The 17,744-nt window shown below is 39.0% G+C and overlaps 1 protein-coding gene across 2 annotated transcripts in view; it reads left to right on the top strand.

Moving 5' to 3' along the window:
* The window catches only part of ipo8 (importin 8), a 38,005-nt gene extending 25,452 nt beyond the window's left edge, over positions 1-12,553 (top strand). For both annotated transcript variants that reach the window (XM_030150116.1, XM_030150117.1), the window contains exons 21-25: positions 2,111-2,331; positions 4,393-4,598; positions 7,020-7,241; positions 9,737-9,866; positions 11,117-12,553. In XM_030150116.1, coding sequence (XP_030005976.1) covers positions 2,111-2,331; positions 4,393-4,598; positions 7,020-7,241; positions 9,737-9,866; position 11,117 — 780 coding nt within the window. In that variant the 3' untranslated portion in view covers positions 11,118-12,553. The remainder of the gene's footprint in view (positions 1-2,110; positions 2,332-4,392; positions 4,599-7,019; positions 7,242-9,736; positions 9,867-11,116) is intronic.
* Positions 12,554-17,744: the final 5,191 nt, after the last annotated feature.

The following is a 17,744-nucleotide window of genomic DNA, read 5'->3' on the forward strand; positions in this document are numbered from 1 at the left end:
AACATTTATTTGGAAATGTTGTAAGTTTTAGGGGAAAAGACATTTACCATGTCAAGGTTATTTATTATTTATTATTATGTAGCTCATTTAAACACATTATAATGTCACTCTAAGTGCTGCGCAACATCAGAAAATGAAACTGTTCGACTGAATAAAAACAAATTAGAAACAAATTAAGCCACCAAACATTGTATAATTATCTACGGTGATAAAAAATGAATACTAGATCGCTACAATGAAAAGAGAATTGGCTGAATCTTAACTTTATTCACAAAATATTATTATTTATGGAATTAATATGATCTAAAAAAACAGACTATTATTTTTTTTGTTTTTTAAAACAATTTTTTTTTTTTTCTTACAATCTCCAGCCTTTATTTCACGAACACTTCCCATTATTACCTCCGCCAAGGAGGTTATGTTTTTGCCAGCGTTGGTTTGTTTGTTTGTCCGTCTGTCTGTCCGTTAGTGTGCAACATAACTCAAAAAGTTATGGACAGATTTTGATGAAATTTTCAGGGTTTGTTGGAAATGGGATAAGGAAGAAATGATTAAATTTTGGTGGTGATCGGGGGTGGGGGGGCCCATTTCCAACAAACCCTGAAAATTTCATCAAAATCTGTCCATAACTTTTTGAGTTATGTTGCACACTAACGGACAGACAGACAGACAGACAAACAAACAAACCCTGGCAAAAACATAACCTCCTTGGCGTGGGGGGGCCCACGGGGGGGGCCACTGATCAGCCTTGGCGGAGGTCTGCGCTCTCCGAGTGCTTCTAGTTACCTCCGCCAAGGAGGTTATGTTTTTGCCAGCATTGGTTTGTTTGTTTGTGTGTCTGTCTGTGTGCAAGATAACTCAAAAAGTTATGGATGGATTTGGATGAAAATTTCAGGAAATGTTGATACTGGCACAAGGAACAAATGATTAAATTTTACTGGTGATTGGGGGGGGGGGGGGGGGGGGGGGGGCACTGATCTGCCTTGGCGGAGTTCCGTGCTCTCCGAGTGCTTTTCTAGTTAGTTTGTAGTTTAGCAACCTCCAGTACAAATTTGTTTGAAAAAAGAAATTTTCTTCTCAAATCCCTTTTCTCATTTTATTTTATGTATCATTTTAACTGTAAGGAAATATGTCATGATAATTTTATTTTAATATTTTATAATTATATAATTATTTACCACATATATTTAGTTAATTAGGGATACGTTTTATGTTTATATTAAATTAGATTACTTTCAGCTAGGCTTAAGATCAAGATATAATATAATATAATATAATATAACACGGTGGTGCAGTGGTTAGCACTCATGCCTCACAGCAAGAAGGTCCTGGGTTCGATTCCAACACCAGTCGACAGGGGTGGGACCTTTCTGTGTGGAGTTTGCATGTTCTCCCCGTGTCTGCGTGGGTTCTCTCCGGGTACTCCAGCTTCCTCCCACCATCCAAAGACATGCACTGATAGGTTAATTGGTTAATCTAAATTGCCCATAGGTGTGAATGTGAGAGTGATTGTTTGTCTCTATATGTCAGCCCTGCGATGAACTGGTGAAATGTCCAGGATGTACCCCACCTTCGCACATAAGTAGCTGGGATAGGCTCCAAGCGACCCCCGTGACCCTAGTGAGGATAAAGTGGGTTCAGATAATGTGTTCGCCTTGTCCTCAGTTTCCTGTCCATCCACTTTCCTGCCTTATTGTGAATGTGAAACATCTGAGTTTAACAGTTAACGTGACTAGTGAAGTAATCAGAGTTTGTTCCTCGGTGTCAAGACCAACTTACATCTCTACCGCTGTAACATTACCCTGAAGGAACTGGTGCAAATAAACCTGTCTATACTCCGACCACTTTCTAAAGCCAAAGTCTTGTATTATTCGGTGTAAAAAAAAAAAAAAAAATTCATGAGTCTAATACTTGTTTATTTATAGTATTTTTCAAAATAAGATGAGAATAAGTATGAGCTTGTTAAAGGTTGTAGCTGGGAGTAGAAAAAGGTTCTAGATATACCTGTAACAGACCTCTCCCCATTATTGGAAATCACCTCCACATTTGAAGTTCATGTGAGTCTCATCTGCATAAACAGACATTGACAGTTGTCATGTTTCCCCTGCAGTGCATCCCTCTGTTTGTGGAGGCGGTGCTGGAGCGTTTAATGCGTGGAGTGAAGTCCAGTGAACTGAGGACCATGTGTCTGCAGGTGGCCATCGCTGCTTTGTACTACAACCCAGGCCTGCTCTTTCACACTCTGGACAACATGCACTTCCCACACAGCCCACAGCCCATCACAGCCCACTTCATCAACCAGTGGATGAACGACACAGAGTTCTTCCTGGGGTAAGAAGCACAGTTCCCATGGTTTCCAAATGTCTGTCAGTTTTTATTTTTATGTATTCTTTGAGTTTGGTTTTTGCTTCAGTTGTGTTTTATGAGTGCATAAGCAGCTTTTGTTTTGTTCATTTTATGTTGACTTTTAATATTTGAGTTTTTCAGGCTTTATGAGGAAAGTCTGCATTCAGAGAAGGTGAAAAGGGCCAAATGAAAAACATGAAAACTCACTGTTCATTAAGGTTTCATACTTTGTCGAGGCATTTTATTCTTGTACAGCGGGAACCACTAACACCACTCTTTAATTAGCAACCTGGAGCTAAACATTAAATAGTCTGCATTAATAGCGGAATAAGTGTCAGGAAAAACAGGTACAACACGCCAAAACAATTTCAAATTAACCTTTTAGTATTACAATAATTTTATTTATTTATTTTTTTAATCATTTTTGAAGAAAACCGATTTCACCAATATTCTGAGAGTGAAGGCTTTGTGTCAAAGATAAGAATGAAATTAAAGTCAGAATTAATTAGTTAAATTTCAGTTTTCCCCATTAAAAAAATCATGCAAATGTATTCTCTACTTCGTCTTAACAGTACAGTATGTAATGTGTAGCATAAGGCATCATCAATCAAAACACCAGCAAAGGACGCTGTTTACTGCACACTGCATATCCATCACTTCTGTTACCTTTCACAATAAAAGTCCTAAACATAGATACATAATCACTGCATGCTGAGAGATGTCCAAATGAAATAGTGAATAAATTACAGATGTCAATGAATTATTATCATTGGAAATCTTTTCTATAATGCAAGTACACAAATCAGTCAAATAGAGGACATACTGTTGATTTAGCCATTTATGTATATTTGAAAACATGCTATGCTAATGCCAATACTATGACTACGAAATTCAAAAAGTTGCATGTTGATTACAGCATGTAGAGGTGTAAGACGTGCAGATATCTATGGGGGTCGCAGGGTACTGGAGCCTATCCCAGCTTCAAATAGACGAAGGTTTAAAGGAGTGATATTTTGCTTTTTTAAAAAGGAATTCTGCATTTTCAAACATTTCCCTGTGGTCTACATAAACTGTACATGCTATGCTTGGGTCTAAATTCTTCATTAATTCAACTCCACAGGTCCATCTTCAACCCTATTTCTGAGTAATGACACCAGAAAGGTTGTTATAGTGCTGGCCCTTTAAATGCAAATGACCCCACCTCCTCCAGGTTGTTGGCTATGCTGCTCTGTCCCATTCAGCCAACAACTGAACATTGTGATTTATCTTGGCGGAGGTCTACACTCTCCAAGTGCTTTTCTAGTTACCTCTGCCAGGAGGTATTGTGATCACTTTGCTTTGTGTGTTTCTTTGTTTGTGTGTTTGTTTGTTTGTTAGCAACTTTACGGGAAAACTATTACAACCATCTTTACCAAATTTTACCCACAGATAGGCCTAGGCTCTGGGACAAACCCATTAAATTTTGGGCCAAGTAGGCCAAAGTTCAAGGTCACAGCAAGGTCACAAAATCTCAGATTTTCCGATCTCTCATCATTGAGCAATTTTCAAAAATTCATAAAAAATTCAAAACAACTCCGATTAGCCTCCAATTTGATACACCCATAGCTTATAACAGTATCTTGTATCTGGCACTGATCTGCCTTGGTGGAGGTCTGCGCTCTCCAAGTGCTTTTCTAGTTTCACTATGGACTACAACTGCTGCTGCTGATAAACAATTATGGCGTACTCTGAGAAATGTTTGTCAGAAGTCTTGACCTTATATGTGCAAATGTTGTGACGTAACTAGTAATAAAGCTTAACAAATTAAGAAGGAATTGAAACAGGTTGTAGAAATCCACTTGATTTTTGCCAGAATGAATATAAAGATAGCTTTGCAGCACCTAGAGTGTTCAAATTCAAACTTTTTGAACTATTAGGGTCCAAATACACAAATAAATGTACCAAAGACTAATAAAAGTGAGTTTAGCAAAATATGACCCCTTTTAGTTGATTAGGTTTTGAGGATTTGACTTTACTTTTCTCTTCCCGTCTCTATCCATTCATCAGACTCCACGATCGTAAGATGTGCATCATTGGCCTGAGTGTGCTGATGGACCTGCCCAATCGGCCGGCGGTGCTGGACGGAGTTGCCGCTCAGATCATCCCCTCCATCCTCCTCCTCTTCCTCGGCCTCAAACACCTTTATGCTTCCCGTCTCCTCAACAAACCAGACCTGCTGGCTCGGGCCGGGACCCAGGACGAAGACCAGAACGGTGAGAAAACGAGGCCGAAGTGAAGTTTGGGCAGAGTGCAGGACAGAGGCTGAGGAACTACAGGAAAATGAATGGAGGGGGAAAGAAAGAAGAAATGGGAATGAAATTGGCTTAGAGAAGATAATGAAATGAGATTCTTCACTTTTGCCGGCATCGAATCTTGCGCCACTCAAATCTTGATTCAGCCCCGAGCTCAAATTAGGTGCACCACATTTACTTTCGCAGGCCTGCTGGCTCTGCTTTGGTTCAGTCACGCATAAAGGAATTAGATTTCTAAACCTTGTCTACTGGTAGTGGGGCAGACAGATAAATTAACTTAGTGCCACGGTGAAGGTCTAGGGCTTTCTCCTGTGGCTTGGTATTTAAAATGCATTGATTTCACCGCATTTAATGCTTCAAAATGATGTATTCTTAATAGAAAAGCATACATTTCCCCTCAGTGAAATATGCATACGCTCTGATTTGGAAGTTGCTCTTGGCTATGAGGAAGGAGTACAAAAGCATGACGTTTATGGAAGAAATATAAAGTATTAGAGCAAAGTTCCCGTAAGTCCACAGTGACATTTATTAGGAAATAACAGGATAATATTACAGATCTTCACCTCAGCACCCCAGTGTTTCTTTTCTTCAGATCACAGAGGTCTGACGATCTATTTTCTGTGGAAAACCAGGGTTTACAGTTTTATATTCAACTAACTTGGTCTATTTCTTCTATCATTTATGAAAACACTGTAGACTGGGTGACATCTGGGAGCATGGAGGTGTTACTTAAATTGGGGCCAATTTGGCAGCAAACACAAACAGTAAATAACGAGCACTGTTAAGGATGTACTCAGTGATGTTTTTTAAATGGATTTTCTTTACGAGATCAAATCATACACTCCGTGAAAAGTTCTAACTATGTGCTGAATGGCTTTCCAGAACACCAATTATATTTTCAGAGTTGTATCTCACTTTGCTGTTCAGATTCGCATCCTTGACAAATTGACAAATGCTCCTAAAAATACAACCTTCATGGGATTAACATTATTTTAGATACGTAGGTTCATTAGTGATGTGACACTAGAACCTCTACAAATGTCAGCATTGTCATCAGGTTTTGGTATTTGTATTGAACCCACTTCTTATATTAATACCAGTGTATTAATATATCTTCTCTTTTGTGTTTAGATATGTTTATTGAATTTTCAAAATACAGAACAATGATAACACACAGGTATTCTCACACACACACAAAGAAACTCAAACAAAACCCCCTTGATCCTCCCAAACCCCTTGTTGTCACCAGGTATCTGTATGCATATACAATGTGGCACTGTAGAAATAAATAATATTACATATCATAGAGTGTTACATACAAACGTATCTTTTCTTGTTTGCATTATAAACAAATTGTTCAAACTTTGTATCTCTGCTCAACAAAGAAGGCAGACAGCGCGGTAGTTGAGCATGCAGTACAATGAATAAGAAGAATCAGTAGTGATGGCGCTGTAACACTATAAGGAAGTTCTAGAAGAAATACAGCTGAAGTCCTCACTTCCTCTTCCTTTGTGAGCTTTTCCCAAGGCTTTGTGTCTCAGACAGAACTTAATCACAGCATGAACGGTGCACGAAGAGACAAGTGCACAGTTAAACAGTCATTATTATTATTATTATTATTATTATTCCGCCCATGCATGATGAGCGATTCGGTCCTGTATTCACTGCCCAAAAGTTGAAGTCTAGAAACATCCTGAACACATCAAAACTAGAGAAAAGTAGTAAATACAAGCAGAAGTATGTAGGTAAATCCATCACAACACAATGACAGAGAGTCAGAAGTGATGATTAGGAGGAATTATTTATATTTTATATTTATTCATCTGTATTTTTTTTTTAGGAAAATGACATACTATGTCTTTAATGATCCTAACAGTGCATTTTGATGCATTTCTCTCCATTTAATGAGGCTGAATTGTATTCACAGCATCTATTTTTGTCTAATAACTCATGTTGTGACTGAGTGCTGTTACTGAACCATTTGAATTTTTTTTTTTTTTAAAGATCTGTAATCTCAGTAGTTATTTTGGGGAGTATGGTGTTATCAATATGATCATTATTGGTCCAGCAAAATATGACACCACTACGCATGTACACAACAACTTTTTAACTGGTTGCCAATAAATATTTCATTATTTACATGTAATCGAACAAAATATTTTATGTTTTGCTGCTTGTTTTTCCCTCGTTCTGACCCATGAATGATCTGTTACCATTGACATGTAATTAATTTAACCTTGAGTTATTTAGTTGCGTGTGTGTCTTGGTTAAGCAGCAAATGAATTGCCCTTCTGTGGATCAATAAAGTTGTCTGGATCAGAATACCAAGCAGGTGTACATATTGAGGCATTGATCCGAATGTATGTATTTGTGCTTGGACAGAGGAGATCCCCAGTGACGAGGACGAGGTTAATGAGAACCGGAACGCCATGCAGCAGCAGTGCAGCATGCCAACAGGACAGGGCGGTGAGGATGATGACGAGGATGAAGATGACTACTGGGATGACGACGGCTTTGAGGGGACGCCGCTAGAGGAGTACAGCACGCCTCTAGACTACGACAACGGAGAAGACGAGTATCAGTTCTTTACCGCCGCCCTGCTCAGTAAGTCAAGTCATAATATCATAATATGGACGATATGTGTTGAAGAAAACAAAGAAAGAAAGTAATTTTTTTAACCCATAAAGACCCAAACACTGTTGACCAAAACCATCCACTTATGTAACTGTTTAATAACTGCTGATCCTTTAATCCTATCAATCCATGGAAATAATTGGTGTAAAATAGTTTGTCATCTTTTCATGGTCATCAGATATGACCCATTTGGACGTTCAGAGGCTCCGTAGTGAACGTGGAAACACTGTCATCTTCTACAACATTGATTCACCAGTAAAACCCATGGAGTTGGATCAATGACAGTGGATGGACACACTTGGTTTATGTTCAGTTAATAAGAGATTTGACTGAAAAAAGTGACTTTTTCTTCAGTTTTCTCAGTTTTTGATACAATGACCATCAACTTTACTCTGAGCTTTTATGAGCATCTGTAAGATCAGTAAATTAAATGTAGGAAAAATACCAGATTTTCACACAAAAATGCGAAATGGGTATATCGGTTAAGAAAATCTGTAGACATACAAACAAAAGGACCGTTAATAGTAGTGTACATCTTTGCTTTGTTTAAAAACAACTACTATGGATGTATTGTTAGAAGTGGATTACAAACCCCCAAATGGCATCCATTCTTTTCTACAGAAAGCTGCTCATTAGTCCTTGAGCCAAAAATATCTCTGGCTTCCATGTTACTTCTGTGTTTGTGGCTCAGTACACATGTGGAACAATGCTCAATGTGTACACAGCAGTGACAGAAAACATCCATCCATCCATCCATCAATTTATTATTAAATTATTACAAACAGTTAAGATCAACAATTCATTTACAAGATACCTTTTGTAACAGCTTATAAATAGGGGCCCTTAAACATGTGGTAAGAGACACAATTTACATTATAATCTTTAATAGCTGAAATGTTTTAAATAAATACAAACATATTTTAAAATATTTGCCTATCTACCTAACGATGATTCATTTACTTTTCCTAAGTCCTATTGTAATCAGCATACTCCAATATTCTCAGATAATTTAACCCTTTCATGCGTGAATTATGAGAACCTTATTCACTGTTTTTTTCCTGTGTGCTTTTATTCCTCTTTAGGCATTAAAAAAACAATGAGATTGAACATTTTTTTATGAACCTATTTTTCATGGAGTTACAAAAATATCCACTCAGCTGGACACCATGTTTTTGAAGCAAAGAAACATGCATTTACTGACTGAAACTACGAAATACATTTTTTTTAATGCTGCTAATGTGATGTTTCCTTACATTTTTAACATACTATAATGCTAGTTATTACTCACTCAGATAATATGCAACCAAAAAAACAACTTTTCGTTTAAAAAAAAAAAACATGTTAATTACAGTCTAATAACAATTAGCAGTTCATTTACTCTAAAATATTTTACTGCAGATCAGGTTTATCAAGAACAGGAAAGTTACAGTAATGGTATTAATTACAGTGTATGAGATGATGCATAAGGGTCAAAGCACAGTATTTGAAATCTCTCTGACAGGACATTTTAGAGACAATTTGACAGATTAGTGTTGCTAAATGACCCACAGTTTTACTTTTAAATTCATTTTTGCTTTAGTTGGACCTTAAGGGATTATCCAAAACAAGGAGCTACTTTATATTGAAATAACTGTTGGAATGGAAATCAATTAAAGTTCGCTCTCTGACAGGACATTACTGTGTTTTGACCAATAAGTGTCCACTGATATACAAGTAAAACAACAAAATCCAAGTATATACAAAAGGACAGCTATAGAATAGCTGTCCACTGTAGTGACCATAATGCGTGAAAGGGTTAGTAGCCGAACAAGGGGCTTTATCCACATAAATAAAGATCCATCTTACAATTATAATGTAATAATAATAATAATAATCTTAGGACTCATTTATGACTCATGAGAAAGATGCTTTTTAACTGCAGGGGATTTTTTTGCTGGAGTTCAACAAGTGTCCACTGGAGGGACTGGTAACCATTCTGTACACATCCATGACAGCCACTACCAAAAGTCTGCTAACCTCTGCTAGTGTTAGCTGACGTTTACGAATTCTTTTTGGGTTTGCTTATATGTCCCTCTACATGTCACTTAACTCCGCTTTTTAATAACAAAGAGGAAAGTGCATTCGGGAAACTTTAACTTCTCACATTTGTCAGTTTTCTAATCATTTCTGCGTGTAGTGGATCACACAGGTCTAAAACTGTCTGTATGATTAAAGCTGGTACTTTGTGAACGTCTGATGCATCTTAATGTACTCATTAGAGCATGAGTGTGTGCATTTATTGTTAATTTTCTAATCATTACCTGCTCATGACATAGTTCAGAACTTTCCTTTGGTGACGTCTGGACATCCATGCCCCTTGAAACTAAACTAAATCAGATGTTTGATGTGTGTAAAATGAACCGTGGCTGACAAACTCATAGGGACACAGTAGAGTCTTTACCATTGGCCTTGTGTCTGTGTTTCAGGGGTCCAGAATACAGATGCAGGCTGGTACCAGAGTTTGACGGCTCCGCTCAGCGACGACCAGAAGAAGCAGCTGCAGGAGATCTACAGCATCTCACAGCAGAGGAGGAGCACTGCTGCCAAGGGCCACTGGTGAGAGGAGCGCCACCAGACTGTGGAATATTAATGGAAGATTCATGAGCTTAGTAGGAATAATGTCTTTTTTCAGAATAAACACAAACTGTGGGATATTTTGTGCATGGAAATGTATTCACCTTAGGATATTATTGCAACTTCAGAAGAAGATATTTCTGTTTATATACAATGTTGATGAAGCTTGTAGCTGTCAAGAGGGTTACTCGTATATTAAATCTTAAAATTGTAAAGACTTGAAATGCAGTGTTCATGTAAAAATGTATTGTTGAAAGCATCGGCAGGTGAAAAAACTGTGCATTTCTCCTTTCTGTCTGTGCTGATTCTTATCATTTAATGTGCACACAGCAGAATATAATTGACTGTAATGCCGCGTTTCCACTACGTGGTACTGGCTCAACTCGGCTCGGCCTTTTTGTGTTTCCATTACAAAAAAGGACCTGGAATCTGGTACCCGGTACTAGTTTTTTGGTATCACCTCCACTGAGGTTCCAGGACTGGGGACCAGATACTAAAACGTGACGTGTAAACACTGCAGACCACTGATTGGTCAAAGAGTCATCTCTATGACTCGCCGTTTTACAAAAAACAGATGCGGAAGTTGACAGTAAATATAGCAGTAAGTTAATCCACATGATGACAGCCCGCAAAACTACACCATGGTCAGTCGAAGAGGTTCAGATGTAAAAATTCAGTATGAGCTTGACGAGACAACACGCAACAAGAGAGTTTATCAGCAACTCTCTGAGCAGACGACATGGAAGTAACACGCCACCTTGCTATGACGTCCAGGTACTGTAAAGTCGGTAGTATCCTGTAATGGAAACGGTCTCCAGGAATAGGACCTGGTACCCAAGTCGAGTCGAGCTGAGCCGAGCCGAGTTGAGCCGGTTCCATGTAGTGGAAACGTGGCATAATACTTAAAGTTGATGGTTCAATCATGTATGCATACATATATATTATTATACTTATGAGGCGTTTTGTTCAATAACTCCCAAACCATAAATCACACATTAAAATATATTCATATCCATGTTCCTTGTCCAAAGCTTTATCTGCAGATAATATAATCATTTATTCCTTTTAAATTTATTAGCAAAAGCACGAAATATGCAAAACATATCATTTCAGGCTGAATATGTGTCATCCTGGCCAAAAAAAAGTGAGAATCTGGGTTTATTTAACATCTACAATGAGGATTGGAACACAGAGAACCCTTTAAAAACCCTTGTTGTGTGCTGTTGTTTCAGAACACTGAGGGGACAGATGGACTGCAGACTCAGAGGAGGAGGGCCGAAGAAGTTAGGAGCTGGTCTGACCTGATCTGAAGTGGATTTCAGTCCACATCAGACCATACCAAACTTACCGGATCCCACTGAAACCAGGTCCCTGAGTGCCATCAGAACTGGATCGAGTAGCAGGGGGCTGGTGCACTGTACAGAACCACAGCCCCAACTGGAATATTCCCATCACCAGGACAGGACCCCTGGCCTGTGTGTGCGCGTGTGTGTGTTTGTGTGTGCACGTGTGTTAGGGGTGTAACGGCGCACTTGTTTGGCCTTCGATACAATATGGAGGTGTACCGAACAAATACATGTAGCCTACGTGAAGAACGCAATCACTCGGGAAGCAGGGTGGACACAAGCAGACCCCATGTGCAGGGTTTCCTCTATATACATTCAGTGGCGGCGAATTCTCAGCACCGCTGTAAAAAAAAACAAAACATGACAACAAGAGTATAACAGAGGCACAGAAGCTGGATCGGACATTCGAAGCATGTTTAACTCAAGTTGGTAAAATCAAGTGAACCTGCTCCTCTTCTCCTTCACTGTGCCTCTGCTGTGGTGTTACTGTGAGGTCACTTTCACAGCACCTCAGGGAATGCTGTGAGGTGTTCAAAAACACTCGGTAAATTACAGCGTTTGCCATAAACGAACATTGAACATTCAAAAATACATAACGTGTGGGATGCCTGTTAATGCACAAAGGACTGAACAATATTTTGTAGAAATGTCCCGTGTCCCACATATAGTTACGGAATGCACCCCCCCCCCCCCCCCCCCATACCCCTGACTTCACTGGTCTGCTTCACTGTACAGAAAATGTATCGAACCGAAGACCCCTGTACCGAACCAAAATTTTTCTGTACCGTTACACCCCTAGTGTGTGTGTGTTGTGGACTCAGAGAAAGGTCTGCATTATAAATATAAATGTCTTTGACCAGCAGAATTTGTTTAGGTTCTTGTACAGTGCAGTCCTTCAGTCTGTGACTAAGTAACTACGTTTGTGAGTGTGTGAGTGAGTTTGAAAGGAACTGTAAAAAAAAAAAAAAAAAATTGAAACACATCAGAGTGTGTGTTTCTATGTACTGTAAGTGCTTGTCTTCGTCTCTCTGTAGCCGAACACTTTTTATCATCTCATGAAGAGAGAGAGGGGTCTACAATGAGCAAAGAAGAGCCCCATTTCTGTCAGGGTGCCTTGAATAAAGACTATGAATGGACAAGAAAGCCACGGTCAGAGGTCAAACAGCGGTGACCTGTGGCTGTGACGTCACGCATATGAAATGTAAAATGGGAGAGGGGTCACAGGAGAAGCAGTTTTTGTCTTTCTGTTTGTCCTTGGGTTTTGTTTTTGTAACGGTTTTTCAGAACTAATTTAAGAAAATCATAAAAGTTCATGTAACATTTTGGAGTTGTTCTTGTTACTTCTTTTCATCCTGTTATGAATTGGACAAACTCCTTAAATTCTGGAGCAGATAAATAGAAAGGGACAGTGCCTGGAATTGTTTTTCACTGGCTTTGTCATTGGAGTGAATAATTTAATGGTGCAGTTTTTATTTGTACAAAATCAGTGGGACGCCAACCACTTTAGTTTATTAGATACACAACAGGAAAACCATTGGACGTGCTGTTGCTTCTGATTTGTTTTTGATCTGTCCACCGTGTATCTAAATAACATGTCTTTGTCACTCAGTCCCCATTACATCTATAATATCTGCGGAATAGTTTGTCAATATGTCATAAAACTTGGCACAAAGGTTCATTTAGATCACAGGTGTCAAACATGTGGCCCAGGGGCCAAAACCGGCCCGCCAAAGGTTCTAATCCGGCCCGCGGAATGAATTTGCAAAGTGCAAGTTAGGGCATCAAACTCGAAAATAATATAATAACCTATAAATAACGACAACACCATTTTTTTCTCTTTGATTTAGTGCAAAAAACATTAAATTATGAAAATGTTTACATTAACAAATTATCCTTTAACAATAAAATGTGAATAACCTGAACAAATATGAACAACCTGAAATGTCTAAAGGAAAATTAAGTGGAATTTTAACAATATTCTGCCTGTTACTAAATGTTTTGTGCCGTTGTAGATCTGATCTGTAATGCATATGTGTAAATGATAAGTCGCGGCATAATATTGACAAAATTGTACTTATATTTCTTAAACTAAATTTTTTTCAGGTTATTCACATCCTTTTTGCTTGGACAGTTTGTAAATGTCAATATTGGCATGACTGAATGTTATTTTTTGCACTAAAAGAAGTTAGAGTTGTTATTATTAATTGGCTATCATGTTTTTATTTTACTGGTCCAGCCCACTTCAGATTAAATTGGGCTGAATGTGGCCCCTGGAAGAAAATGAGTTTGACACCCCTGATTTAGATGTAAGGATGACAGGTCATTGTAATGAGCAGGATATCCCAGGGGCACCTTGAAGAAATGTCTTCAGATTTGGTCCAAATGTTCACGAGGAGGCAAAGATGAACTGAAATGATTATGGAGGCTGAAGGTCAAGGTACGTCCAGAGAACTGCACATCTGAACTGAAGGCTCCTGTTTATCATGTCACCTCCCTGTGAAATACCTCCAGAAAATACAACAGAATGACCTGCTGTGTACCAGTTACATCTGTAGTGTTAAAAGCCTGGATTAAAAATGCAGTATTCCATCATCCTAGAGCCGACAGAAGCAGACACAGAACGGATAAGTCTACAGAGGAAGTGAGAGAGCGGGAAACGGCTCAATGCCACTGAAGGCCACAACAGAGCTGATTAGTGATTCATATCCAGTCTATTACAACAGCCTTAATACATCAGGATTTGACACACAGACATTTGTCACCGTATAAATCAATCCCAACCATCAGTTCAGGAGAGGCGTGGATCAACACCACAGAATGGGACACCAAAATGTACCTTTACTGGCAACAGCTGAGGCTTGTGTGAAGAGAACATTCTGTCTGAGGGAATGCCAGAGGTGGCAAAAGTACTCACATTCTGTACTTAAGTAAAAGTACAGCTACTTGGGTGAAAAAATACTCGTAAAAGTAGAAGTACTGATTCAACTCCTTTACTTAAAAGTAAAAAAGTACAACTTCTCAATTGTAATAAAGTAAAAAAGTAAAACTGCATTTTTTGCCATGAATGAAAAAATATTTGTTTAACCAAGCAAAACCATATAGATAATCATATATCATAAGAATTTTCATGAGTAAAATTAAATGAAATGCAGGTGGGTTGCAGGCAAAGAAGTGAAAACAAAAAAAAAGATTCATGGATGAAAATCATTTTCAGGGCATTTAATGATGATGATCATCTAATTTCACTGTGGTTGATCCACAGCCGGTTTGTTTTATTTTGAAATGAGCTTCACCTCTGTTTATATACAGTTAAAGACGTCAATATTACACATATTAGAGATTTATTGATGGCGTGTGTTTTAGCCAAAAATAAAGCCCTTAAGAGTGAGCTACTGTGTAGACAATGTGTTTAATCAGGGGTTGGGTCGTGGTACTCAGCTTTGAGGGTACGGGTGGAGAAGTTTGGAAAAAGTGGACCCATGCAGGACTCTGATATTGATCCTGTGCAGGATTCTGGTACTGACCCCGTGAAAAAGTAAGGAGCCTATTCTAAAAATGTGAGCATAAAGTACAGATATTTATGGAAAAATGTAGGGAGTAAAAGTAAAAAAGTTGCCAGAAAAATAAATACTGAAGTAAAGTACAGATACCTAAAAAATCTACTTAAGTACAGAAACAAAGTACTTTTACTTAATTACTTCCCACCTCTGCTTGTTGATGACTTCGGTAGTTCATTTTTGTGCTCAACTTCTACACTTTAAACCTGGTTAGTTTCACCAGAAGTATGAGTGATGGTGATATCCTGTCACAGGTTTTGGTTCCAAACCTGTTGGAGTATGTATGTCTGTACATACATACTATTATCGCATTATTGGCAAAATGTTATTATGTTATTGGCTCAAAAACTTTATTACGTTATTGCCAAGTTATTATGTTATTGGCTTTATTACTATTTAAAACAGCCAAAATTAATACATTAGTGGTTTATTGCATTACTGGTTGCTAATATAGAAAATATAGAAAATAAATTCTAGAGGATAAATGAAGTTAACTAAAGGCCTAAACCAGTCGTCTAATCCCCTGGTAAACCCTCCTATACCTGCTCACCCTACCGACCTCTGTGTACCCCTGTCCTCTCACCCCCCCCCCCCCCCCCCATCACTGTCTCCTCATTTATCCCCTAAGGCCTCCTTTCCTCTCTTTTCGGTCACCACAGGGGGTCCATAATTGGCTCAGGAGAACGTTCTACCTGGGACTAAACCCCCACACTGAGTCTCCTCTCTCCCATCCAGACATCAGAGGTCAAGGTTCACATCCATACTGTATCTCTCCTCATTAAAACTTCCAAACGTACATGTTGTGGTGTGATCCGGTGAACAGCCAAATAATGTGGATTAAAAGTGACATTCGTGTGTGTTTGGTTGTTGTGACATCAGGTGGACCTTCATGATTCAACCTACTACTAACATGGACCTCAGAGCAGTAAAGGGACGTCCACACAGAGCTACAACTTCGAGCATCCACAACAGTCTGTAAACTAAAACAAAACACAAACACACTGATGCTGCAAAGACCCAGATCAATCAGGTGTTGATGGAAATGAACTGGATGCATATGCTGTCTACCTTTGTCCCCTCAGCCCACACTGGAGAACAGGAGAACAGGACCCATCCACTGTCACTGGTACACGAGTGGTGTTGAGCATCCATCCATCCATCTTTCCTTCCTTCCTTCCTTCCTTCCTTCACCCTTCTTTACCTCCAAAATCTTTCTTTCAACATCCTTTCTTCAGTCTTCATCCTTCCTTCCTTCCTTCCTTCATTCATTCATTCATTCATTCATTCACCCACCCTTCTTTACCTCCAAAATCTTTCCTTCAACATCCTCTCTTCAGTCTTCATCCATCCATCCATCCATCCTTCCTTCCTTCCTTCCTTCCTTCCTTCCTTCCTTCCTTCCTTCACCCTTCTTTACCTCCAAAATCTTTCTTTCAACATCCTTTCTTCATTCTTCATCCTTCCTTCCCTCCTTCCTTCCTTCCTTCCTTCCTTCATTCATTCATTCACCCACCCTTCTTTACCTCCAAAATCTTTCTTTCAACATCCTTTCTTCAGTCTTCATCCATCCATCCATCCATCTTTCCTTCCTTCCTTCCTTCCTTCACCCTTCTTTACCTCCAAAATCTTTCTTTCAACATCCTTTCTTCAGTCTTCATCCATCCATCCATCCATCCATCCATCCATCCATCATCCATCCATCATCCATCCATCATCCATCCATCCATCTTTACCCCCAAAATCTTTCTTTCAACATCCTTTCTTCAGTATCCATCCATCCATCCATCCATCTATCCATCCTTCCTTCCTTTCTTCTTGCTTCCTTCCTTCCTTCCTTCCTTCACCCTTCTTTGCCTCCAAAATCTTTCTTTCAACATCCTTTCTTCATTCTTCATCCATCCATCTGTCCATCCAACATCTTTCTTTGACCCATCTTTCCTTTTCTCCATTCATTCATTCATTCATTCATATTTATTCATATATTCACAGTCATTTATTTCTTTTCTCAGCCACTTAGTCCTTGTTAGGGTCATGTTCAGAAAAAAAAAATCTATCCCAAAGGCTAGTATGATACTTAACTGACTGCACTTATTCACTCTGCACAAGAGCTGTTTCGCCCAACTGTTTTCTATGTTCTCATTTTTCAAAGTCAGATAAATAAAAGATAGTCATCATACCAACAAATTAGAACTACAAGCTGTCATTTAACCTGCATCACCCTGTTGAGGTTTATTTTAATACTTGGAAGAATCTCGAGCAAGTACTTGATTATATCACACAACAAAGAGTGTACAGGATGTAAAGTCAAGGAGGACAAAAATTACATATTGCCTTTTAAAGCTGTGCATTAGTTGTAATCGCTCTTTGAAGCCAAAAAGTTTGAGAGTCAAAGAGATTGAAATTGCTCATTAAAGGTAATGAGTGATTTCTACTACTTTCTCCAGACTGGTACACACACTGTGTCTTATGTAATCACTGGCCTCTTGTTTTGCTCTGAGTTGGTATTCTCTGTGTGTTCTGCTCCAGCTCGTATCTTGGACTGCTGTTTACTTTATTCCTGCTTGTGTCAGAGTGGAGGAGCGGCGCTTGTCAACAGTAGGTTTCTTGTGGTGCATCCTCATGAAGCAGTGCAGGAAAATTGAGTGTGCATCGGTAGAATTAGCACCTCAACCATCAGTGTACTGTCTCTGCTTCCCCATCTCTCTCTCTCTCTCTCTCCGCGAGGTTTGTAATTATTTGTCCTGCATGTGAATGACATTGGCTGGTGGAAGATGCTTTTGGCTGACATATCTAGGCCAAGTGAGGATGGTGCTGCAGCAGTAACAAGCATTCCAAGGGAAAGCGGAGCTGAGCTGGAGAAGGAATGCACTGGATCCTATTAAGGAGAGAGTTGCAGAGGAGCGAGTAAAGGCCAGTGAAAAATCACCACACCCAACGCAAACACTTTAAACTTGGAG

Source organism: Sphaeramia orbicularis, chromosome 12 (assembly GCF_902148855.1).
Source record: "Sphaeramia orbicularis chromosome 12, fSphaOr1.1, whole genome shotgun sequence".
Lineage (NCBI taxonomy): Eukaryota > Metazoa > Chordata > Actinopteri > Kurtiformes > Apogonidae > Sphaeramia > Sphaeramia orbicularis.